This window comes from Sesamum indicum, linkage group LG9 (assembly GCF_000512975.1).
Source record: "Sesamum indicum cultivar Zhongzhi No. 13 linkage group LG9, S_indicum_v1.0, whole genome shotgun sequence".
Taxonomy (NCBI): Eukaryota; Viridiplantae; Streptophyta; class Magnoliopsida; order Lamiales; family Pedaliaceae; genus Sesamum; species Sesamum indicum.
The window spans coordinates 4,992,741-5,016,697 of NC_026153.1; the positions used below are offsets into that span (position 1 = coordinate 4,992,741).

General features: G+C 32.5%; 3 protein-coding genes across 3 annotated transcripts; all 3 read right to left on the reverse strand.

Moving 5' to 3' along the window:
* On the reverse strand, window positions 207–899 carry LOC105170673. Its single transcript, XM_011091540.2, has one exon. It carries the CDS (start codon window positions 710–712, stop codon window positions 275–277), a length of 438 nt encoding a protein of 145 aa, XP_011089842.1. The 5' UTR covers window positions 713–899; the 3' UTR covers window positions 207–274.
* On the reverse strand, window positions 5,459–6,994 carry LOC105170862 (zinc finger protein CONSTANS-LIKE 3-like). Its single transcript, XM_011091784.2, has 3 exons — window positions 6,723–6,994; window positions 6,239–6,409; window positions 5,459–5,617 (listed from the first exon to the last, which is right to left on the reverse strand). Exons 1-3 carry the CDS (start codon window positions 6,930–6,932, stop codon window positions 5,459–5,461), a joined length of 540 nt encoding a protein of 179 aa, XP_011090086.1. The 5' UTR covers window positions 6,933–6,994.
* Window positions 16,561–17,891, reverse strand: LOC105170674 (chitinase 2-like). The gene has a single exon (XM_011091541.2). It carries the CDS (start codon window positions 17,635–17,637, stop codon window positions 16,717–16,719), a length of 921 nt encoding a protein of 306 aa, XP_011089843.1. The 5' UTR covers window positions 17,638–17,891; the 3' UTR covers window positions 16,561–16,716.

The window sequence follows — 23,957 nt, forward strand, 5'->3', positions numbered from 1 at the left end:
TTATAATATAGGAAATAATCACTGTTGGCAAGATCAAAGTTTTTCACGAGCAAGAACATAATGTTATAAGAACAATACTAGCATATATTAACATATATAAAATGCAAATCCTTTGAAACAGCCTCATCTATATATATATACTTTAGCAAGAAATTAAAAAAAAAAAAACAAACAAAGGCCTGTATATAAATTAAAAAGAAAAGACGGAAAATTAAAGGTAAAAATAAAACATAAAATCAGAAAACAAGAATATCATCACCATATACATATACCATCAATTGACAACATCGATCTTGGTGGTACACGACAGCAGCCGCCGGAAAATGGAGGCCAAGGCGGAGCAAGGCACCGACTTACCCTTCCTCCGCCCCGGGCAGTTCCTCGCGCCACCATCTCCGGCGGACTTTCTCTTTCTAGAACCAGCGTCCGCCGGCTTCTCTCTCCCCCTGCCGAGGCACTTTATGGTCTTCTCATCCCTATGATCTTCCTCCCTGGAAAAAGTGTAGCTTCTCAAATACAACTGCCTGCAGGAGAAGCTGTCCACCACCCTGGGGTGGCCGTACATGGGATTCTGCCCGTCTTTCCGCGCTTTAGAGCTCATGGAGCGGACGAACTCGAAGTCGGATTCCGGCCACTTGTAGAGGTTGACATACGTTGCTCTGACGGGCACACGGGCGTCTTCGACGCAGCTGGATATGCAAGTGGAGGCCATGTATGTTGTTGTGTGTGGGGAGGGAGGTTGAGATAGAAGAAAAGTTGGTTTATGAGTGTGTGTTTTGGGGGATAAAGAGGAGGAGGGAGGACCTCTCAGAGTGTGGTAGTAGTGCGATTTTATGCGTTACATATTGGACTAAGCGAAATGCCAATGATTTGGCATCATGTAGGGGGAAATTCTCTACCCACCACACTACCAATTGGATCAATACTATATCACTATAAATTCTGCACTCTTTCTTCCATCAATTATAATAATTTTAAATATCAAAACATCATATTTATATAATTTTGATTTTAACTACTAAATCAAAATATCAGTAATTGCATTTTCTATTTTTATTAATATGTACATGTTTATATATATAAAATTACATAATAAAATTATCTAAGGAAATCCTTATATATATATATGTTAAATATAATAGAATTTTGAATATAAAATCCAAGATACCTCACCCTTGGTTTAATTTATTTGGAGATTTCTTGCGTGGGATTCGATCCGTTTCCTTTGACCCCTTTTTTCCACTAAATTTGAACGTGTGTATAAATGTCCATTTCCATGTATTACCCTACAATTAATGAATTTGTCGATTTAATTTTCTGGGGTAGGGACAATAGATACAGCAATTTCATTTAATACTTTTTACCTTGAAGTCACCCAAAACAAACTTTTGCTAAAAGGCCAGAATTTTCGGGTTAAATTTTTTAGAAAAATTATAATTTCAGCCTTATTAGATATCCATTTCGCATAACTAAAAAAAAATAATACATTTAGAACAAAAGGTGTTGGCAACTGCAATCTGGTTGAAACTTGGGCTCACGTTAGAAGCAAATACAAAATTCACTTCGACCAGCTTTGATAATATTTACATGCTTTTTAATTGCCAAATTGATGAATTCCAGAGGACCAAAGAAAACATTTGTCAACTCACTAATGACGCATTTATGTTTTTGACATTCTTGAATATTTTTGGAAAGATATTTCTACCAAGAGAGAGAAAATATATGGTACATATTACTTTGTTGTGAAGTATTATCCTTCAAGTTATGTACTTTGCTAACATTACTCCAAAAACAAATTAGATAAGAGGAATTTTTTTAAATAAATAGCTTATACTTACATTGTAAAATTTATTTATTAATATTAACATATACCAATACTTATTAATATCACAATAGGCTCTATTGCAATTTTAGTCCTACGATTATAGATGTTTGGTATTTTGGTCGTTTAATTTAGTCAATTTTATCCATTTTTTCTTTAAATTTTGCGATTTGATGATGGGTAAATTACATTTTTGGTCCCATAAGTGGATCTGTTTTCAATTTTAGTCCCACACTCAGGTCAATCCGCACATTTGGTCCCATATATGGATTTTTTTTTTCAATTTCGAGACCATAGGAGGGATTCCGTTAAAAATTTAATGGCAGCCTTAATTTTTTAACGGAATCTCCCATTTGGTCCTAAAATTGAAAAAAAATTTTCACATATAGGACTAAATGTACAATTGGCCTGAGTGTGGGACTAAAATTGAAAACAGATCCACTTATGAGACAAAAAACATATTATTTTAATATATAAAAAATTATATATTGTTTGAAATATATATATATATATTTGTATCCATATGTATATTTCTAAATTTAGTTTCCTTGTCCTCCCATATCTCCATCGTTCGATCACCTCTCGACGCCAACATACCACCATTGGAAAGCCCATCTAACAACGAGTATTTTAATACCCCACCTACCACCAATCTCCTAGACATCGGTGAGTCATCTCTATTTGTTTTGTTCAAAAAATCCTAATCAGCGCCTCGATCTTCTGTCACATTTTTTTCCACCGTTCGATCACCTCTTGACGTTGGTGTACGACTATTGGAAAATCCATCCAATGACGAGTATTTTAACAGCTCACCCACCACCATTTAGCCTTCAGCGAGTTATCTTCATTTTTTCTTTCACCAATCTCCTAACCTGCGCTCCGGTCTTCTGCTACTTTTTTGTCTTCTTCGCGGCCACCGCACTTTAGTTCCCAGTTGACAACTTCTGAAAGCCAACTTCAGTTCTGCACCATCACCCACCTTCAATCTCCCCTCATCTGGTGACTTCTCCTCCTTTTTTCGGTCCATCATTCCTCCGTCTTTCAACATCCTCCTTTTTTATTTTTATTTTGTGGTTTATTTTTATATATAAATTGAATTATATATTTTATATTATATTTTTAAAATATGTATAGTTGAGAAAGTATATAAAACATTTATAGTTCAAATATAAAAATATATTATAATTGGAGTCACTACAAAAAAAATATCTTTTGTTGTGACTAATTTTATATGAGGAAACTACATTTTGTCATATATAAGGTAAATTACATTTTTGGTCCCATAAATGGATCTGTTTTCAATTTTAGTCTCACACTCAGACCAATTACACATTTAGTCCCATATGTGGATTTTTTTTTCAATTTCAGGACCAAATGGGGGATTTCGTTAAAAACTTAATTTAAAATTTAAAGATGTTGTTAAGTTTTTAACGGATCCCCCCTTTGGTCCCAAAATTGTAAAAAAAATCCACATATAGGACTAAATATGCGAATTGACCTGAGTGTGGGATTAAAATTGGAAACAGGTCCACTTATGGGACCAAAAATATAATTTACCATTTGATGACACAATAGACCAAAAAATACTAAATTTGTGAGAAATCGACATGTGCAAGTTACGTGCATGTTAAAGTTGAGGACACACTTGACAATTGCACATCAAGTTTTTTAGCCAATTTTTAAATTATTGGTGAAAAAAAATCCTGAAATCACAATAATTATAAATATAATGGACCAAACAAAAGTTTCAATTTTTTAAAGCACCAAAATGCCAAACACTCTCCTCGTTAAATGAGTGAGTCCTGAGTTCAAACCAAATTGATCACAATTTCACCAATAAAACTAAAACTAATTGCAACTCCATAGGAGACTTGAATTTTTTCAAAGACCATCCCAAACTAATAACGGAGAGCTCAGTTGGTGAGGATGTCCGATCAATGACTTTTGGCCTTTGCAAATTCACCCCTTAAATATATATATATATATATATATATGTATTAGAGTGAATATGAGGTGGAGGCGAAGCATATTTTACACATTAAATAATGAAAGCCATTCGATTATAAAGAGGAGTGAATCATAACCACCAACCAACTTCCAGATGCAAAATGCAGATTTCATCATTGCATCACACACATTCATTATTTACTTACTATGATTATTGTTAATTTAATATATATTCAGCCTTTGTAATTAAGTAAGAAAATAGTAATATATAATTCATAATACAAATTAAGTAGATTTGAGAAACATAAACAATAGCCATCTTATAAAGAGTCTTTTTATATAAGTTAACAAAATACTAACGGAAGCATTCGCTTTCTTATCTTTTATATGTATATTAATATTTTAATTGAATATAAATTATTGTTATCTTTTAGTAAATTATTTCAAATTAATAGAAACCTCCGCTTTGTTTGGAGTCGAACACTCCAAAACAGTCCATATGTTTGATTTGCAATAACATTTACAAGTTTTAAAAAATTTCACTTTTGATCCTTTAACAGTATTCTAATTAGTTATTTCAGAAAAGAAGTACATAGGCGTCACACTCCAACCCAAAAAGTTGATGGACATGTGTGTAGCGTATGTGACTTTTTCCATTAAATAACTGAGGAAAAATTGCTACCAACTAAACAATTTTATCCTAAAACCATGAAAAATCGTTCATAGTATACACATAAGAGTCATAAATTTAAGGACACCCCCAGGTGGCTGGATTACTCTCCATTGATTAATTACTACAAATTTTCTAACTTTGTGACAAGTTTTCCTTTCTATTATTTATATAATCACATTATACATTATGATATTTTATTTGATATATAGACTTTTTCACAATTTAAAAAAGTATTCTAAAAAAACTATTAAGTACAAATCAAACATTAATATTCACAAAAAAACATTTGATAATACCGGAGTGGTTTGATGCTCCTGAGGACACTGTCCGCATTTCGCTGTGATAAGGAGCCAATACTTAGTACTTCTCAATCAGTAAGGAAAGTGGGCTTGGAGTGGACAAGTATTGGACACTTGGTGGGGTTTTGCTTTGCCACCATAATAGGGTCCAATTCATGCATGTCTGTCTCATCTATATCAAAACTCTCCTAATTCTCCAACAACTTAATTCCTCAATGTACCAATATTGAAAAGCTTATGCGTGGCATCAAAAATTTTACTCATCTATATATAATAAAATAGAAGCATATACGGGTGTTGGTTCGATAAAATTGAATTGAATCATACCAAATTTTGGTACATCAAAATGGCCTACCAATTCAATTTTATCTAATCGATCGAATATTTGGACAAAAAGATCATACATGTTTATATACAAAAGTATCATATTTATAAATAAAATTTTTATTTGTTGCATTCACGTATATAAATATTATATATTTACATAAATAATTAACTAGTTATTACATATAAATATATCATTATAATATAATTATCTAACATTAGTGTAACTTTTTGGCGTACCTCGGAAAGGTAGAAAAAGCATTACCATAATACAATCAGCGAAGTGGGAATAAGCTATTTCGCCCTTTATAATTCTCACAATGCTATATAAGTAATCCGAAGCTTTCGTGTAGATTGAATTGCAGCTCCTTAGGTAAAAAATTTATGGAACTCTTAAGGTATTAATGCATCAAGAATACTGATCCAGTTATCTTCGTCCTCGTCGTCTTCCTCCGCGCCTGTTTGGCGTGCCTTCCCTATTTCATTATTTCTTGCAAATCTGCCCTTGACGCGTGGTCGGCTGTGCGTGGTCTGCTGTCTGCTAAAGTCTTCCTACATTCATACTAATCGCCAAAAAGTACAATGTAAGGTGTATAGGATTAATTAAAATAGAGGTGACTACGATATCTCTTAAAATTATATTGAATTACATAAATAGTATTTTTTTTTTAAAAAAAAAAATTTATATGTATATCCACTGAAATTATAATTGTAAATTACACGGAGTCCCCTTAAGGGGTGTAAAGGACTGGGATACTTAGATAATTAGACTTAACCTCAAAATATATTAATTTATTTGCCCTTAAATTAATAACAAAATTTGAAAGAGAAAATTAAGTCATTAGTTATACAAAAAAAGTGCTAAGAATGTGACAGACACGCAATAGATATTATTATAAAGTCCAAAACAATGTATAGTATGAACCTTTATTTATTTTTTGAAAGGATATAGTATGAATGTTTTAGGCATGTAACTTTTATAGAAATCCAACGTAAAAAGGGAAAGTCTAGTGCCTAATATGATGATTTTCCGATTATATATCTGCCTCCCCAGTCCATTATTTTAGTGGGATTAGTTGGTGTTAATTGCTACTCGAAAAGCTGCCCTTGTTTTCGCAATTTTCGTTTTTCATGAGTAGTAGTCAGAAATGAAAAACTGCAATATAGTTAAACCTTGATCTTCTTGTTGAAATTCCTGAGATTTCTTTTGCTTCTGTATCTCTCTATTCGTTCCTTTCTCTCCTCTGGACTGTATCGACTCGCTCTGCTCGTGCTCTCTGTCGCGCTGCTCTCGCTCGCTAACGGACTATTTGACCGCCGGTCCTTCTGTGCCGAGTTTACAACCTGTTGCATTTGTGTTGGGAAATTAATTTATCCCTGAAAAAGTACTAATATCATGATTCGAAAAGAAAACAGGGTTTCAAATATTTCTTGAAACTAATTATATTTTGACGTGAAATTGCATTCTCGACTTGGAATGAATGTTGCATGGAATGGACGAAAAGTTTTATAAATATGAAAAAACAAATGCAACAGGCCTACCTACTGTGAGAACACTAATAAACAATGAATAACACACCCTGGCCCTGACCCTGACGGGTTTTGTGGCTGTCAGAAAGGTAAAATGCGGTCAGTCAACACCATAAAAATGAGTTACCTGCAAATCATCAGTGCCCAACACCTTCTTGACAGCGCTGATTTCTGATTCAAAATCCCATGGTGACAATGGATGTACTGGGTAGTAGCTATCCAAATTATTCTCAACAGAGCGGGTGCTGGCGTTGTTGCTACTGTACCCGAGCTGGGTAGATGGGAATTGGGGATATTGGAGTTCCAAGAAAAACCCGTTCCCCTCGTGTCCAAACATGTCAGTTTGCTAGTGATAAAGAGGAAGATGAAACGTAAAGGGAAAATGATTTGGAGAGGGGGTTTGATTCGATAGGCAGATGCACTCTACTTAAAGGAGGTGGGCGATTCTGTGGAAGGTGACGTCCTTGTTCTCAAGGGGCGTTGACTTGTAACCCTAGCTAGAATACCTACATCTTCATTTAACTTTTTATATATACAAAATGTTGACTGATTCCAAAATCAAGGCATCGAGGATTTATAGGAAGGAAGGACTCAATTTTTCATGCTTGGGTTGTGGTAAGCTCTTTTGATTTAAACTTTTAGATTAATTATAGATCGAGTTAAATGCAATATGTTCTTCTATAAAAATTATTAATTAATAAATAAATAATTTACTATATAGCAAAAGAGCAACGTGATCGTCTAAAATAAAAGAAAATAGGGCAATGAGATCCTCGACACGTGAGACAATGAGCATTTTTTAAAAAAAAATTATGTTTGTTTGTTTAGGAAGTATTTTTTGTTTATTAGTATTTTACCGAAGAAAAATGCACGTATTCCTAAAAATCATATAGATAGGTTTAGTAGATGTTTTCTTGGAAACAACAGTATTCAACCTGTTTACAATAGGTAAATTGGTAGGGTAAATAACATCTTAATTACGAAAGTTAGGTTTATTTCATTTTTGGTTTATTTATTATGGAATTAGAGCATTTTTAGTAGTGTCATAATCACTATTTGTGAAAGAAAAAAGCCTTCTCTTATGTATTAGTAGATTAACACTTTTGATCCTTGTCTACTTTTTCATCTATAATTTAATAGCGTAAATCACGTGCGTAGCACGTGTCTGTTAAGTGTTTTTTATTTGAGGAAAAATTGATCTTTTTTTCCACAGTAGCATATAAATGCTCCACTTAGTCTGCTTGATTCACTTATGGAATATATGATACTTTATATTACTTCTATTAGACTTCAACTTATAGAAATATGGAATGGATGAAATTTAATTTTTATGAGGGAAGAGAGAAATTCTCCTTTTCTTGCCCTAATTTTCTTAAAGATTTATTTTTTTTCCTCAAATGTACGTAGTTATATTTTCCTTCAAAAGTAGTCTCAAGCTGTAGACAGATCAATTTTCCCTCCAGCCAGAAATACTTAATGGGAATGTGTTATAAGCACATGAACTATGTTGTTAAATTATAAATAAAAGACTAAATTAAGATGAAAAATACTAATTTTTAATAATTAAAAAATTAAAAATACTAATTCTATAATAAATAAAATCAAAAGTGAAACAAGTATAACGTACAAAACCAAAACTGCAATTTCCCCTAAATCGGTACTGTAACTCTAGTGGATTTCGAACCATTTGTTGACGATGTCATATGAGCTAGTATTACCATATACATCGACAATCATGTCAAATAAACATACATAATGATTACTTATATATATACGTATATACCCGACAATTACCTAGCTAGCCCATAAAACTTTAATTCGGTATTACCTATGTTATGTTCAAAACAATCAAGTTGGGTCAAATTTTGTGTCACATTTTTTTTTTATAATAAGTTTCAGAAATCAAATTTGTAAAAAATTTTAAATTTACAACAATTTCTGACAATATTTTAAAAAATAATAATAAAACAATTCTACATATTTTCTGTAACAATATTACCATAATATGTAATTAAATTAACTTATTGGAAATATTTCATTAGCTTGTGATGGATAAAATAAAATTCCCCCGATATTTCATTAGTATCCCTCTAAAAAGAGTTCAAAACTACAAACTACAGTAAAACCTCTATAAATTAATAACCTTGGGACCATGAAATTTTATTAATTTAGAGAGATATTAAATTATCGATAAATTAATATTTTATTAATTAAAAGAGAGACTTTTTAAATTCAGCAAATTTAGTACATATGTATTGAAAATAAATAAATTCATATATGTTTCATTGATTATATTCATGCAACAATGAACTATTATATTCATAGACACATGTATCAATTCATTGGAATTACTTAAATATACATGTTTATATTAATTCATTGCACTTAAATAACTAATATAACCAATTAAATATATTCATGCATGATGAATGAAACATATACTACATAAATCTCAATATGATAATAAAATAGTTCATAACACCCAACCATGTCTTCTCATCTAAAAGGCATCGCAAAATCATCCATGAATGATCAAATGCGTAAAGCATTACAGATTTCATATTTTAGTAAATTATCATAATATTTATAATTGTAATATTTATGAATTATTAATTTAGAGTTTTAATGGGACCTAATATTTATAAAGGAATTTTCTGAAAAATTATTATTTTATTATCTTATCGAATTTGATGATTTTTTACAAAGGCCCAAGTCGGGACCGGAGGATTTTATTATTTTAGAGAGTTTATTAATTTATAGAGTATTAATTTATAGAGGTTTTACTGTATCTATCCTAGTGCAATAAATTCCCACATGAAATTCTCTCAAGTAGTTACGTATTCGCATGCATTAATTTCTATTCAATGTGATGAATTGTTAGAAAATGGGGTATTTACCTAACTTTGACCAAAAATTTGAGCGGGTTCTAATTAATGAACTTAAAAGACAATTTAATCTGCATAAAACGTAGGTGATTTCGGATTGAATTTTCAAAATCAATTTTGGGTGAATGAACAATTAATGCCCAATAGATACCACTTGAATTTGAGTTTGTAAAGATAATGAAATTGTGAATGATCACATTTCCATATTGTAACTGATCAGGAGTGTGTATGAAAAAGCATAAATCTGCCATCTCACGTTAGAAGCAGAGAAGATTACATGCCACCTTGTTGAATAGAAAATTCTTGTCCGACCTGGTACAGCTGAATCAATCCAATCACAGAGCATTTATTCCATAATTAATTATTTTTCCTAAACTGTATACCAATCATATGGTAAGTGCATCAAATTTTTCCGAACCGGGTCCGAACGAAAATTTCCTTTGTTGAATATGTTTTACCTTGAAATGCTTTAGAAATGCACTAATATGGTAGGTTTAAGAGCAAGCCACATGCGTTCATCTAGCAACCGCCTGGTGGACCTGCTTAGCTCCGCCTGCTTGAGCATGCCCCTCGTCTGTTGCCGCCATACCTTGGCTCGATCGGTGTAAACATTATAGAGGAAATTTAATTGTATTTTGTCCGAATGACGTGGAAGGTGATTATTGCACCCAGTCATCGTCTACGTAACATAAGCAAGCAACAATGCAGATGGCTTATCAGTTTTAACTGAAGAAGTGCCCTGGTTGACTATATGACTGCACTTACTCAACAGCCTTCGTGAACCAGTGCAATCAGCACCTCTCTAGGCCAGCCGTCGTCGTGTCTTTTGGTAGCAACCCTACAATCCTCCTCGGTTGTATTTGATATCACCAAATTTCTTATGCCATTTTAGCGTCCCAGCAACCAAAGCATTTATCCAATTCTTATCATTTTTTGAGAGAGTTTCAAAATATGTTTTGGTAAGCAGTATTTCAAGATTTGTAATGTTGTTATTGAAATAAGAGGTCTTTGTATCTCTGGAAAGAATTTTCATTAAATCATAAGTAGCGGTTGCAATATAATCCTTAAAGTTTTAAAAGAGAAAATCACTATCTTCCATATCAAAAGTTCGTGTAGCCTTTTCTTTTCAATTTTTTTTTCCTCAAGTTTAGGAAATGCATTAATTTGTTCTTTTTTAGAAAAATGACATTTTTCGTCCTATAACTTAGAGCCTTTACACTTTTGGTTCCATTGGTTATAGAATTCTCACTTTTGGTCCGTGACACTTTTTTGTTAGATATTTAATGGAAAAGGTCATATGGTCGTTAAGTACATGGGATCAAAAATGCTATTTTTTTTAAAGTTGTGATATCAAAAGTGAGAATCTCGTAATATATGAGACCAAAGGTGTAAAATTCTAATAGCCCCGTGCTAAGCACGTACACATTTAGTCAAAATATATAACGAACATGTATTATGGGACTAAAAGTGCTACTTTTTAAAAGTTATTGGATCAAAAGTGAACTAATAGAATAAAAAATAAAAAGACCCTAAATTACGAGAAGAAATATGACATTTTCCCTTCTTTTTCCGTAGGAACTTTTTACTTTAGTATTCTTATATAGAAGACATGTTGCATTTAAGTCTTGAGGCATATATACCTGAAATTACGTTGAAGTGTATCATTAGAATGAGACCACTTAAAGAAGATATCAATTAGGACATAAATTCAGTTATTAATTAAGTGATATATGAAATATATAATAAGATATATGGCTCTCTGGCTGGTTGAGTTTGTTATATGTCTGATTGAAAAGATGTCAATATCATGTTAAGCTTTTTTCATGACTTCTTACCACTATGGTCTGATTATTTCAATCACTTTTTTATCTGTAGTTCCTACCTTTTCTTCCTCCAATTGCAATAAACATGTACATTCCCATTTTTATGGAAAATTCTTGTTAAAACTAGGTTTCTTCCAATCAAATCAATTGTAGAGTAAGTTTATTATATTTACTATGTGATTGGTCACTTTCCCTGAACTATACATCAATCACACAATAAGTATATTGCACTTGTCATTTAATTAGTTCAGATTCGACGAACCAGATCCGAACTAGAATTTCCCCATTTTTATAATTCCCCGGCTTCTCCCCCTCTTTGAACAAATTGCAACTTCAATATAAGGAGAAATAGTATTTTTCGTCTTATAAATAGATAAATTATAATGAGTTTTCAGAGGTTTGTCATAAATTTAAATACTTCCTCATTATTTGAAAAATTACAAATACACTCTAAAATTAATGTCTTTTTAACAAATACCCCTCGTGACAGCCCATTAAAAGGGGAATTTGTTAAAATATCATTAATTTTATGAAGATATTTATATTTTTTTAAATTACAATGCGATATTTTTAAAATTTTTCAAAAATCCAAGGGAATAGTCCGACGTAATTTACCCTTTGTCAATAGTGTATTATAGATTATTTTGGATATATAGTATGAAACTAGTGGTATTTTTTTATTTTGCACTTCTTTCTCTTTCCGTATATGCAACTATTACCAATGCCTTGTTTTAGGGATACTGTATATGCCTGAAAATTACATACATACATCATTTATTTTTCTGTTTCCATTTTAGAATTTTCAATCTGTGAAAGTAAATCCATAATCTAACTTATCAATAGTGGGAAATCAGTGAAGAATGATCCGACGTTTTAATGGGCCCGAAAGGGAAAGCCTACAAGTTTAAGCCGATTGCTTTCATGGCCGAAAGGAAAAAGTGAAGAAGTGACAAATTAGTGATCATCTATCTACCTTTGTGCCTTTCAGTTGTGGAACAAAATTATGTGTGGTGTAACGTCAATCTATCTATCTATCTATCTATTGCAAACCACATGTTGCAGTACATGCATGAAGTTCATTCGGGTTGCAATTTGATTAAGTCCTCTAAATTTAAATAATCTCCATTTAGGTTCAAGTACATAGATGTTCCCTCAAAAATCTACGAATAACCCCACAAAAATAGTTACCTGAAAACAACATTCACAAGACGTCGTATTCCGATACTTAATTGAGTAAAATTATTTAGAGGTAAAGTTAGGGTAGCCAAATTTATATTTGAGCATGGATGACATATTCATAGATTTGATTTAGTTGCACTACGCACTATTAAGAAATTGAGTTTTCGCTACATTACAAATGACCACAGCTTAAAAACCTTGGTAAAATCAATATTATTAGCCACGGTTTAATAAATACGAAGCAAAATCTTAAATTTTTACCACGATTAATCAATATTCATCATGGTTTTTAACCATAGACAAAACATTTGCTATGATTTTGGTCTTGGTTAATGTTTTGGCCACACCTGCAGAAACAACGGCTAGTGACCTTTGCAAACCCGTGACTAATTTTCATTTGCTATTATTTTCTTTCTTTAACTATAGTAATTAACAGTAGTACAAAATCATATTTTTTTCCTAGTGACAAGAGACGGTTTTTTAGTCTTTAAAACTAATAAATCGTCTCTAAGACTGAATAGCGCCAGAGATATTCATCTCCCAAACTCATAGCTGAAGCCCCAACAGCTAAATTTTAGATTTTCAAAAGTCTCTAAACTATCTTAAATAACAAATAACTTTTAGAATAACTGTCTCCATTTCAAGATAATCTATCTGTATTCCGATGATAAATGCAGAGCAATTTTCCTCTCTAAATTTATTTGTAGTTCCGTCTCTTATAATGTACATTATTTACGTCAATGTTGCTCATTTGTTATTTCCATCTCTAATTCTGTCTCTAGTGGAAAAAATCTGCCATGTTCTTTGAGTTTATATATCCAAATTTAATATCCTACTCATTGTAGTATCCAAATATGACCTAACAATATAAAAACAAACAACAGCAGAAATTAAGTTATAAGGCTTATTTGTATTTACTCTCCTCGTATATTGGGGGTGACAAAATAATTAAAGACCCTAAATTAAATATAGAGGTGGCAAAAAATATTCAAAATTAAATCTTTTTTTACAATTGTGGGGCTCTGACTATCGAACTTTTAAAAGTGACCGGAATTTGCTTACGTACACAAAAATTAGGATTTTGTTTTGCTTTTGCTGACTAGATTTCTTTTAAAAAAATCAACTGCCGCCTAAATATTTAAGTGGAAAAAATCCCTGCCATATAAGCAATGGTGGAAAAAAATAAAATATTTTTTTATTTGAATTTTTTGATTGGATATATTTTTTTAGTTCTCCTCTACCACATAACTGATTACATGAAAAAAAAAATACCAAATTGCATAAAAATAAAATTTTACTTATATTATATACTAATTGTCCTGACACGACATCTCTGAAGAGTGTATACATAATTTACACATTTCAAAATATATCATAAATTTAAAAATATATATAATATAATACTTAAAATTATAAAAAAATAAATTATAATATTAAGGTCCCAAGGGTTCGGTTGTTCGCCGATTTAAGTGGTACGTGAGTTGGGTTTAGAACGTCGTGAGACAGTTCGGTTCCTATCTACCGTTGGTGTTAAAGGGAGAACTGCGAGGAGCCAACCCTAGTACGAGAGGACTGGGTTGGGCCAACCTATGGTCTACCGGTTGTTATGCCAATAGCAGCGCCGGGCAGCTAAGTTGGTATGGAAGAACTGCTGCGCAGCGGGAAATCCTTCTCTATACAAGTTCTCGGACGAGGTTTTTGAACAGAACTTCGATAGGCGAGAGGTGTAAGCACCGCGAGGTGTGAAGCGATCTCGTACTAAACGAAACGACTTTCAACTCTTATGGGGTCTCGAAGACTGAATGTAGCTGCCAACCCTAGTCAGAAAGCTGAAATGAAAAAGTCTTTTCTACTTTTTCGAATAATAAGGTAAGCTTCATAGCCCCAACCGGGGTCCTTAGACCGCAGCTTACTAAGCGCTGGTTCTATCCCGCCGGCCCTAGGTGGGGGGAGACAAGGACGGAGAGGGGGGGGAATTGCTTTGGTGGGGGGGGGGGGTTTAAGTTTTTATTTTAATTTATTATATAAAATAATAATTTTTTTTATAATTATACACATAATACAAAATTTTAAATTAATTTTATATAATTTCACTTGTTTCCATGTAAGTGTTTACGTAGCACATTAAAAAAAAAATTCAGTCAGCAAAATTCTTCAAAAAAAAGTCTAATTTTTTCCACGTAAGCAAATTCTGGTCGCTTTAAAATCCGGTGGCCGAGTCTACAATTGAAAAAAGAAAAATTAGAGTATTTTTTATTACCCCTATATTTAGAGTCGTTATATTGCCACTCTTTAAAATACGGGGCAATAATTACAATTAAACTTAAGTTATAATATTTGCATTACAGTTTTTATATTATATAACAATACAAACCAAATCTTTTTCATTATGAAAAAGCCAAATCCCTTGATGTCTTTTTACCATTCTGATAACCTCATCCCAGATGAATTACGTGAAGAATATCTCAAATTGCTCAACACGAATTAAGCCTAGAGTGCTGAAAGAGCACACCTCAAGTGGAATTAGTTGGAAGGTGATGATCATAACACTTTATCCTTTCCATGCTTAGGATAGGAATCAATGTGACGACGGACGTCGGCCTTATAAACCGGAGAAAATTGGTTGCACTTCATTTCTGGGAATTGTACTCCAATATATTTGCAACTAATAATTATATATATCTCCCCAATACAGAATTTTTTCGCCACATTAATCGATTGCAAATGAATTCGGATGACCATAACAAAAGATTCATACAAAGCTCGGAAAGTTCTTACCCAAATTAAGTTTGGAAAGACCAAATCAATCACAGAGCAAGTGTGTACACTTGTTATATGATTGGTTACTTTCATGAACTGTACATCAATTACATTACAAGTGTATTGCACTTATCATATGATTGATTCACATTAGAACTAGAATTTCTCCTAAGGCTCCAGGTCCGGATGGGCTTAATGCACATTTCTTCCATCATTACCGGAAAACTATAAGGTTTTCAGGAATTTCATTAGTACAGGCTCTTTAAATCTATACTCAATCGAATAAGAATTAATTATGTTCATCAAAGAGGCCCAACAAATAATTGGTCACCCATTTTCGGGCCATAAACCTCTGCAATGTTGTATATAAGATAATAACAAACATGATTGTAAATCATATTAGACTACATATGTTAAGATTATTCCCCGTATATATCAAAATGCCTTGGTATCTAAGTGGCTATGAAACTTGATCTTACAATAGCATGTGAATTTCTAGGATTATGACCTGTATTAATACAAACATCACCTACTAGAGATATTCATCAAGGTAATCTAGCTAGCTACTGTCCTCGTACCTTGCTAATTTATGTATGGAATTACTTACATGTACAAACTGCTAAAAGTGCTAGTAATAAAAAATATTTCAGTACTATCGCCTAGTTCTAATTATTATAATTTAAATTATAACAAATATTAATTAATTATAATTAAAAAAAATTATAATTAATTTAATTTAACTGTGGTAGATAATATTAAAATTTTCATAATTTTTTTAATTCATAAATATCCATAATGTGGGAGAGAATTATATTTTTGCAGTGAAGTGATATTATTTTGTAAGGTGGTCGGAAGTTTCTTTGTGGAAAAACGACAAGAAGTCTTGACCCGGCTTATACATCATTATTTTCCACCGGCCATGAAACCAGCTTTTGGGTCATCAACTCCAACTTGGTCCACACGATTTTTGACATTATGCGACAACATATATCAATTTGATAGACTTAATTACAAAGTTCAACACAAAATGTTGAAGAACATGTACTCGTGACACACCATTTACAAGAAAAATTCACAACCATTATTTAATTGAGGACAAATTACAACCTTAGTCATGTAAGTATGAAGGGTGTCTTCAGTTGTATGTATGAATTTATTTTAGTAAATTTATAAATTTTAAGAATTTCGTACATTAAAAATAAAAATGGTTGGAAAAATATACATAACGTAATAAACTTAATTTGGTGTCCTTTTCCGATTATTTTTGTCTTAAATATATGAAATTTTTAAAATTACACGACAACATTGACAAAATGGATTCAACAGGACTAAAAATTATTCCCTTATACTTACAAGGCTAAAATTATTAATAAACATGCTTTTCTTCAACATTAACAACACAAATTATTCCATTAAATTAATTGATAAAAAGTAGAGGAGATAAGAGTACATATATATATATATACATGCAACACTAGTGGGAAATTGCAAGCAGTGACTGTGATTGCTTCTCATATTTAAACCCTAATCCCTTTGAATCATCTGCACACCACACAAATATCCCGTGAAGATTCCCCTCGCTCTTGAGCCTACTGCAGGCCGTAAAGAATCCACTATCAGGCGCCAATCCCCCACTCCCATCACTGATAAAGCTCGCCAGCACCTTCCCTCCGTTGTAATTCGAGCTTTGTGTACCAAAATAATCTAGGAACTCCGACACAGTAGTCCCCTTATCATAGGCGTAAAACTGGAAGTTTACGTAGTCTATTATGTGCCCATAACTTCTCCACAGAGCCATGTAATGGCTTTGAACTTCATCGTCGTCGTACGGGGCAATGGATGCAAAAGAAATCACCCCGTTTTTCTTTAGGGTTGATATGAGCTTTCCTATGCACTCCGAGAAGGTCTCTGGATCGGTTTTGAAGTGCTCGTAGTCTATGTCGATTCCGTCCAGGTTATACTCTTGAATTATGCTTGTTAAGGAGGAAACAGCGTTGGAAAGCCAAGAATTTACGGAGGTGGGGTTGAAATAAGCGTAGCCATCTCCCACAGAGTCTCCTCCTAAGCTCAAAGCCACTTTGACGTTGGAGTTTTGGTTTTTTATGGCTGAGACTTGAGCTGGGGTGAGATTGTCTGCGTCCCAGAACACGTTGAAGTTGCCGTCGGTTGGGGTGGCGGAGGAGGAAGTGGTGTAATCGATGGCAAAGGAGAGGATGAAATGGAATTCGACTTGAGAGTTGATGGGGAGATCAGAGAACTTGACGTTCTTGAACTCGGCGCCGATGTATTCCCTGAAGAGATTGGAGTTGTTGGAGGCGGATTGTGCCGATGATTGGAAAAAGACCAACACTTGGAAGATGAAAAGCGCTAGGGAGAGCTGCTTAGAGAAGTCCATAGTCTTGGTTGTGGTTTTCTTGAGAGTGTAGTAGGGTTTGAGTTAGTTAAGGTTGTCTTTAATTATATAGTACTGCTTGTTCAACGAATTAAGGGTGGTGTCCCGGTCCCATATTGGAATATGAAATTTGGGAAAAGTGTCGTGTGCCGTTGAAGGAATTTTTGCATGAATTAAGGGAGGAATGGTGGATTGTTGTTTCCATACATGATAAGAAGCTTGTTTTGGATTTAAATGGAATTTATAGGGTTAAATACCTGAGATTTTATTCAATTTCAAGGGCTGATTTGAATATGGGCCAGGGGATATGTCTAATAAAAAATTTTAATTCAAATCGAATTTAATCGAATCTAAATTTATTGTATGACAAGTATAATATATTTATCATCTACTTAGTGTACAATTTATAAAAAATGAATAATTATAAATATATTATATTTACTTTGTGATTAGTTAGATTCGATTAAATCTAATTTGAATAAAAAAATTTCATTGATACGGATTTTGATATGGACTTGAAATTTAGCAATCGGCTGCTGATTAATAGTAGATTGGAAGGCCAATGATTGATGCATTTGCAATTCTCAAATCAGTTATTTCTTTGTGTTTTACGTTCTTAATTAATTAGTACGGTTCCAAAATCGTACAGAGTTCAAAAGGTCACGAAATTAAAAATCTAATTTTGTTTTCACTTTGTAAACAAAATTTGCTGCTACGAAAGTGGGTCTGTTTATTATTTATTTGATATATAATAATAATTAGGAGTGTGAATAGAGGTTTAGACTGATGGGACAAAAACTTGGTAAGCATTGTGCCACTCTTTTGTCTATTTATTCCTATCTACACAAAAGATTGACCGCAACAAATAACAATTTATGTTTTTATATCAATCAAATAACAATAATTAATAACTTCGACTTAAATACATTTAATGTGTGTGTATAATTTAATTTTTTTATTATATTTATTAAATTAAATAAAATGAAATAATTGGTCAAAATAAAAAAAATACTAATTGGTTTTTACATAAATAGAATATAATTGATATCACAACTTAAGTACAGAAATGGATAGTTTTGGAATAAATATGTCTAAATAAGGATATTTAATGAATCCATATCTTATTTATCCAAAGTAATTTTTTTAAGATTTTGAACCTTAATATACAATATACGGATAATTATACTTCCTCCCATGAGGTTTGGTGTAATTACATGTAGATACCCTATAGTTTGAAAAATTACATTTAGTACTACTGATGTTTGCTTCCGTCTAATAAATAAGTCCCTTCATTAGTCAAAACTCACTGAATTTGCTGATATTTATAGAAAAACTTAATAAAAATTTATATTTATCCCGATTGATTTATTACTAATTTATTGTAGCTCAAACTATTTTTTTCGGACTAAACTACCCTTACAATGTGAAGATATACCTCCCTACATGTATTTGGTGCGTTCAAAAACTGCACGGGTCTAATTGATATGAACTATGTTCAAAACCTGGGCCGAAACAAATGCAAATTCTGAAGGGGGACCTGCAGAAAAGGCGTTAGCACTCCGCCCCCAAGTTAGTCTTGAATTTAGCAATAAATAATCAAAAATATAAATCGTAATGAGAAATCGAGAAGAAATTCATACGAGAAATTGTGATCAAAGTGCAATTCGAATGTTTAAGCAAAAACGAAGAGCAACTTCCAAATTCTGGAGGGTGTCTCCATTGGTGGACTAAAGGTGTCCCTATTGGGGGACTGCACCTGTATATATAGAGGGGGCGTCCTCTTAGGCTGGAAATCTACACACCTCCTTTATTCTTGAAAAAAGGAGCGAAATATGTGGAGATAAGGCAGGATTCGATCTTATCTTCAACTGATCAGTTCACAACAACACGTTTTTGCCTAGGAAATGACTCCTTTGATCATGCGAGGACTCCTTCTAGGTTTAGGAATCCTGGGATTAAGGGCGCCTCCCTTCTCCTGGGTTGTCCTAATTGCCAAGGGTCCTCCTAGAGCTAATGTGGTCAAATGTGGATGCTGGCCTCGGGGTTGATGAGATGCCACGTGGGAGAGTGAGATGCCAAGTGTGTGGTGGGCCGAATGTTTATCGGGCTTTGATCATAATCCAAGTAGGGAGATGCCTTTAACCTCCTTCCTTTGCCAATCTGTTTTTTGGGGGGCACTCGCCAAAGCCGCTTGCCAGGCTCTCTTGGGCCTCTTAAGATGTTACGAGCCTCTCGTTTTTTTTTTCTTTTTGGATCGCTTGGGCCTCTTTGGTCAGCCTATTTTTTATGCACATCAGTATTAATGTATGAAAACATATGAGGGTAATTTAATCATGAAAAGATTTATTTTATCTGCAACAAATCCGTAATAAACTAATTGTGGGTAAATATAGAAATTTTTATATTTTTTTTGTTAATATCAACAAATTCGGTGAGTTTGACTTATGGAGGAACTTATTTGTTAAACAGAAGTAAATCTCAAAAATGCTAAATGTAATTTCCCAAATCACAAAAGATTTACGTATAATTACACAAAATCTCATGAAAAAAGAATAATTGTCCCAATAATATAGATAGATATATTCTTGTCAGTGTTTACGCCAATCAATTAAACTATATCCACAAAAGAGCGAAGATTAAACCAAAAAAGTAATATATATGGGAGTATAAAATGAATTAGCTCCCCTAAACTTTAACTAAATAACTCAAGACTTAAAACTCCAAACTTTAAAAAAATAAATTAATTATTAAAAATTATATAGTATGTTCGAGTTCGAGTTTGGGGCAAGTCCGTAATAAAACCCAATATCCACCTCAGACCCACACGAGGACCCCGCACAAATTATATCAATACCCATCTGGAGACCCATTTAATTGAACCCAAAGGGGTTCTAGGGCAGGGCCCTAGTTTACCCAAACCCATTACCATCCAAAATCTTTACTCCTATTCTAACATATCTCTTAACAAATTTAAGGATTGTGCCCATCCCGCTCCTCCTTTTTGGGTTAGTTTGCTACAACTTTCGATCCACGTGGCTTTCTAGCTAGGGAACAACCTTCGTCTTCATCGAAGTTCGGGCTTTTAGCTGTGCCAGGACATCGATGGGCTTTTCACGAGAAGATTAGACTGAGGCTCTTTCTGCCGTTTGGGTTGTTTGGGTCGTTATGGGCATTAATTCTCAAAATATATGTCTTGTTATTTCAATGTTAACAAAAAAAAATGCATTTATAATGTCAATGTAGGAAAAGTATGTGCAATGTTGAGACAATTAAGAAACTAATTGTATAAAAAACCACCCTAAGCATATAGAATTCGACCAAAATTTGATGCAGGTGTTATAATTTCATAAATTTGGATAATGATCAACATACATATACGGAAGTCACAAAAATTAAATGCTTATGCAGCAAGTGAAAATATTATAATTACACTCATCTTTTCCGAAATTTGATTTATTTATATATAGGCCTCATATGATTTGAAAATTATATTTAGTACCCTGAGACTTGCTTCAATCTAACAAATTACGTCAGTCAAAATTCACTAAATCTATTGATATTAACAAAAACACTGAATAAAATCGATATTTACCCTCGATTGAATTGATATTGACATATTGCCAGTCAAAGAAATATTTTAGGACTAAACTACCCTTATAACGGTGAAATTATACCTCATCACATGTATTAACGCATGAAGATGTATATGGGTAATTTGGTTATACAAAAATTTATTTAACCTACAATAAATCTGTAATAAGTCAATCGAGGGTAAATATAAATTTTTATCCGATTTTTTTTGTTAATATTATTAAGTTTTGTGAATTTTGACTAAAGAAAGTATAATTATCCCTAATTTATAACATGTTTGAAATAATTCATAAATTCACCATTGTAGTTTTGTGCTGGGAGAGCTATTATGCAATGAGCGTTGGGTAAGATGCAGATAAGGTGAGAATATTGGGGCAGCCATAGCCAGAGACAAATACAGACTTTACAGCAAACTCATCACGTGGTTGCTACATAAATTCTATTGCTTTGGTAAAGAAATATTTGCAGAAAGCAACATTCAACCCATGTTTATGTAACAGACAAGAAGCCCAACCTTCTTTAGTTTCCAGTGTCAGTGAAAAGCCCCAGTTGAGGCAAAAAAGCAGCTGCAACGAGAAGTAAAGTACACGCGGAATACACAAAGTGTAGTGTCTAAGCAACAATTTCACATGAGCTCGCACTAAAATGTACTGTGTTAACATGTTCTTGTATAGCACAACGCCAATAATTTTAGGGTTAAATATCCGTGAAGTTAGGTTTAATTACATAAATATTCGTCGGTTTTATAAAACTGTAAGTACACACCTCTAAAGGGTTGTTAGTGTAATGTACTTTAGGGTTAGTGTACTTTTCGTCCAATTGGTTACAAGATTCTTATATAATAATGGTGTCATAAGCTACCGAAAATCTCGCTTTTAGTCTTTTCATTATTTTTGTTAGTATTTTGACAAGAAAGGCACGTGCTCACATACTTAGCATTTTTAGCCCCATTAGCTACGAAATTTTCATTAATGGTCCCATAAATTAACAAAAAAAATATCACTTTTAATCCATTCATCAAATTACTTTTGTATTTCAAATAAAAGCTATGTCTAAATACGTGTCTTTTTCATCAAAATAACAACGAAATCTGATGAAATGACTAAAAGTAAATTTTTTTATAATTTATAGGACCATTTATGAAAATTTCATAATCAATAGAACAAAAAGTGTACTAACTCTAAGATACAGGACTGAAAATGCAATTTCCCCAATATAATAATTTATTTATTAATTTAATATTAACGATATCGGGATGGTGACAGTGAATAGCAAAATTAAGGGTAAATTACAATTTACAAAAGAGAGTAATGATTCTCCTAAAGTTTATCATAATTACAAACACTCCCTCATTATTTGAGAATTATAAATATGTCCTAAAAATAAATGGCATTCTAACAAATAGCCCAGTATAATAGGCTATCACAATGAAACATTTATTAGACGATCATTAATTTTAACGGGTGTTTATAATATTTTAAATAATAAAAAAATATTTATAATTGGAACAAATTTTAGAAAACTTCATCATAATCTACTCTAAAATTAATATACTCAAGAAGTTATTGCAGGCGGCTATATGTTTATGCATTCGAAGGAGGGTCATGTGAGGGTTGCAGTCACTCTCCATCACATGGAGGCTCCTTCCAAACCACACTTACATAGGCCCTCTTTGTCTCCTAACTTAGCCATTATTATCAGATTTTCTTGCGATGTTTCACCTTACTTTTCCATCCCCCCCCCAACAAACATTCATCAATCTCTCTCAGACCAAAAATTCTCTCAGTAAAAGAATAATAATAATAAAGGAAAGATGTAACATAACTTAAAAAACCAAGAAATTTATGCTTCCTATGTTTTTCGTACAGAATGTAATTTACAATTGATTTTGACATATATATGACGTTTGTTTATTCCATGATTTATTTACTAAAATAAATGCTGTCAAGTAGTCAATTTTCAAATATACATAATTATCATAACAAAATAATTATCATGCTAAAAATGAATAGTAAGGCAACGAGCTTCTTATTTAAAAGCTTAGGGGGACAAGCAGCTATTTTTTTTTTTAAAAAAAAAGTCGAAATTTCCTTACCTATTTATCATTTCATAAATAGGTAAAAAGTAATTGACAACAAGATGAGCGTATTTTCTTTGCCATGTCTCGACTCATTATTTCTCTTTCAACTTTTTTTACTGACATTAGGGTTGATTCCAATAGTTAATATATCCCATACTTTCAATCCAAATGTAGCTTCTAAAGGAAACCGTAGGAAGCGGCGCCGTTGTTTTTTGTTTTACTATAAATTACTACAGCTTAAAAATCGTAGTAAATCAATAATATCTACCGCAGTCGGACAAATTAAAATAGATGTAAAAGCTTAAATTTTGACCACAACTAATCAACATTCCATGGCCTTATATATTTATGGCCAAAAAATACATGTCACAGTAATTAATTAGTTGTAGTAAATATATTGCCTTTACTCGCAAAAACAACGACTAATAACCACTACGCAACAATGATTAATTAATATCAATGATGATTCTTAACTTCAAACTGTGGTAATTAATCAGACTAAAAATCCATAAATTTTCCAGTAAATATACAGTGAGTAAATCATTTCAAAAATTTGAACAAATTCTTAGTCAGCTATTTCAAAATTGTGTGTGTGTGTGTGTGTGTGTGTGTGTGACTAAGGATATCTGACTGTTTGTCCCCATTTGGGTGG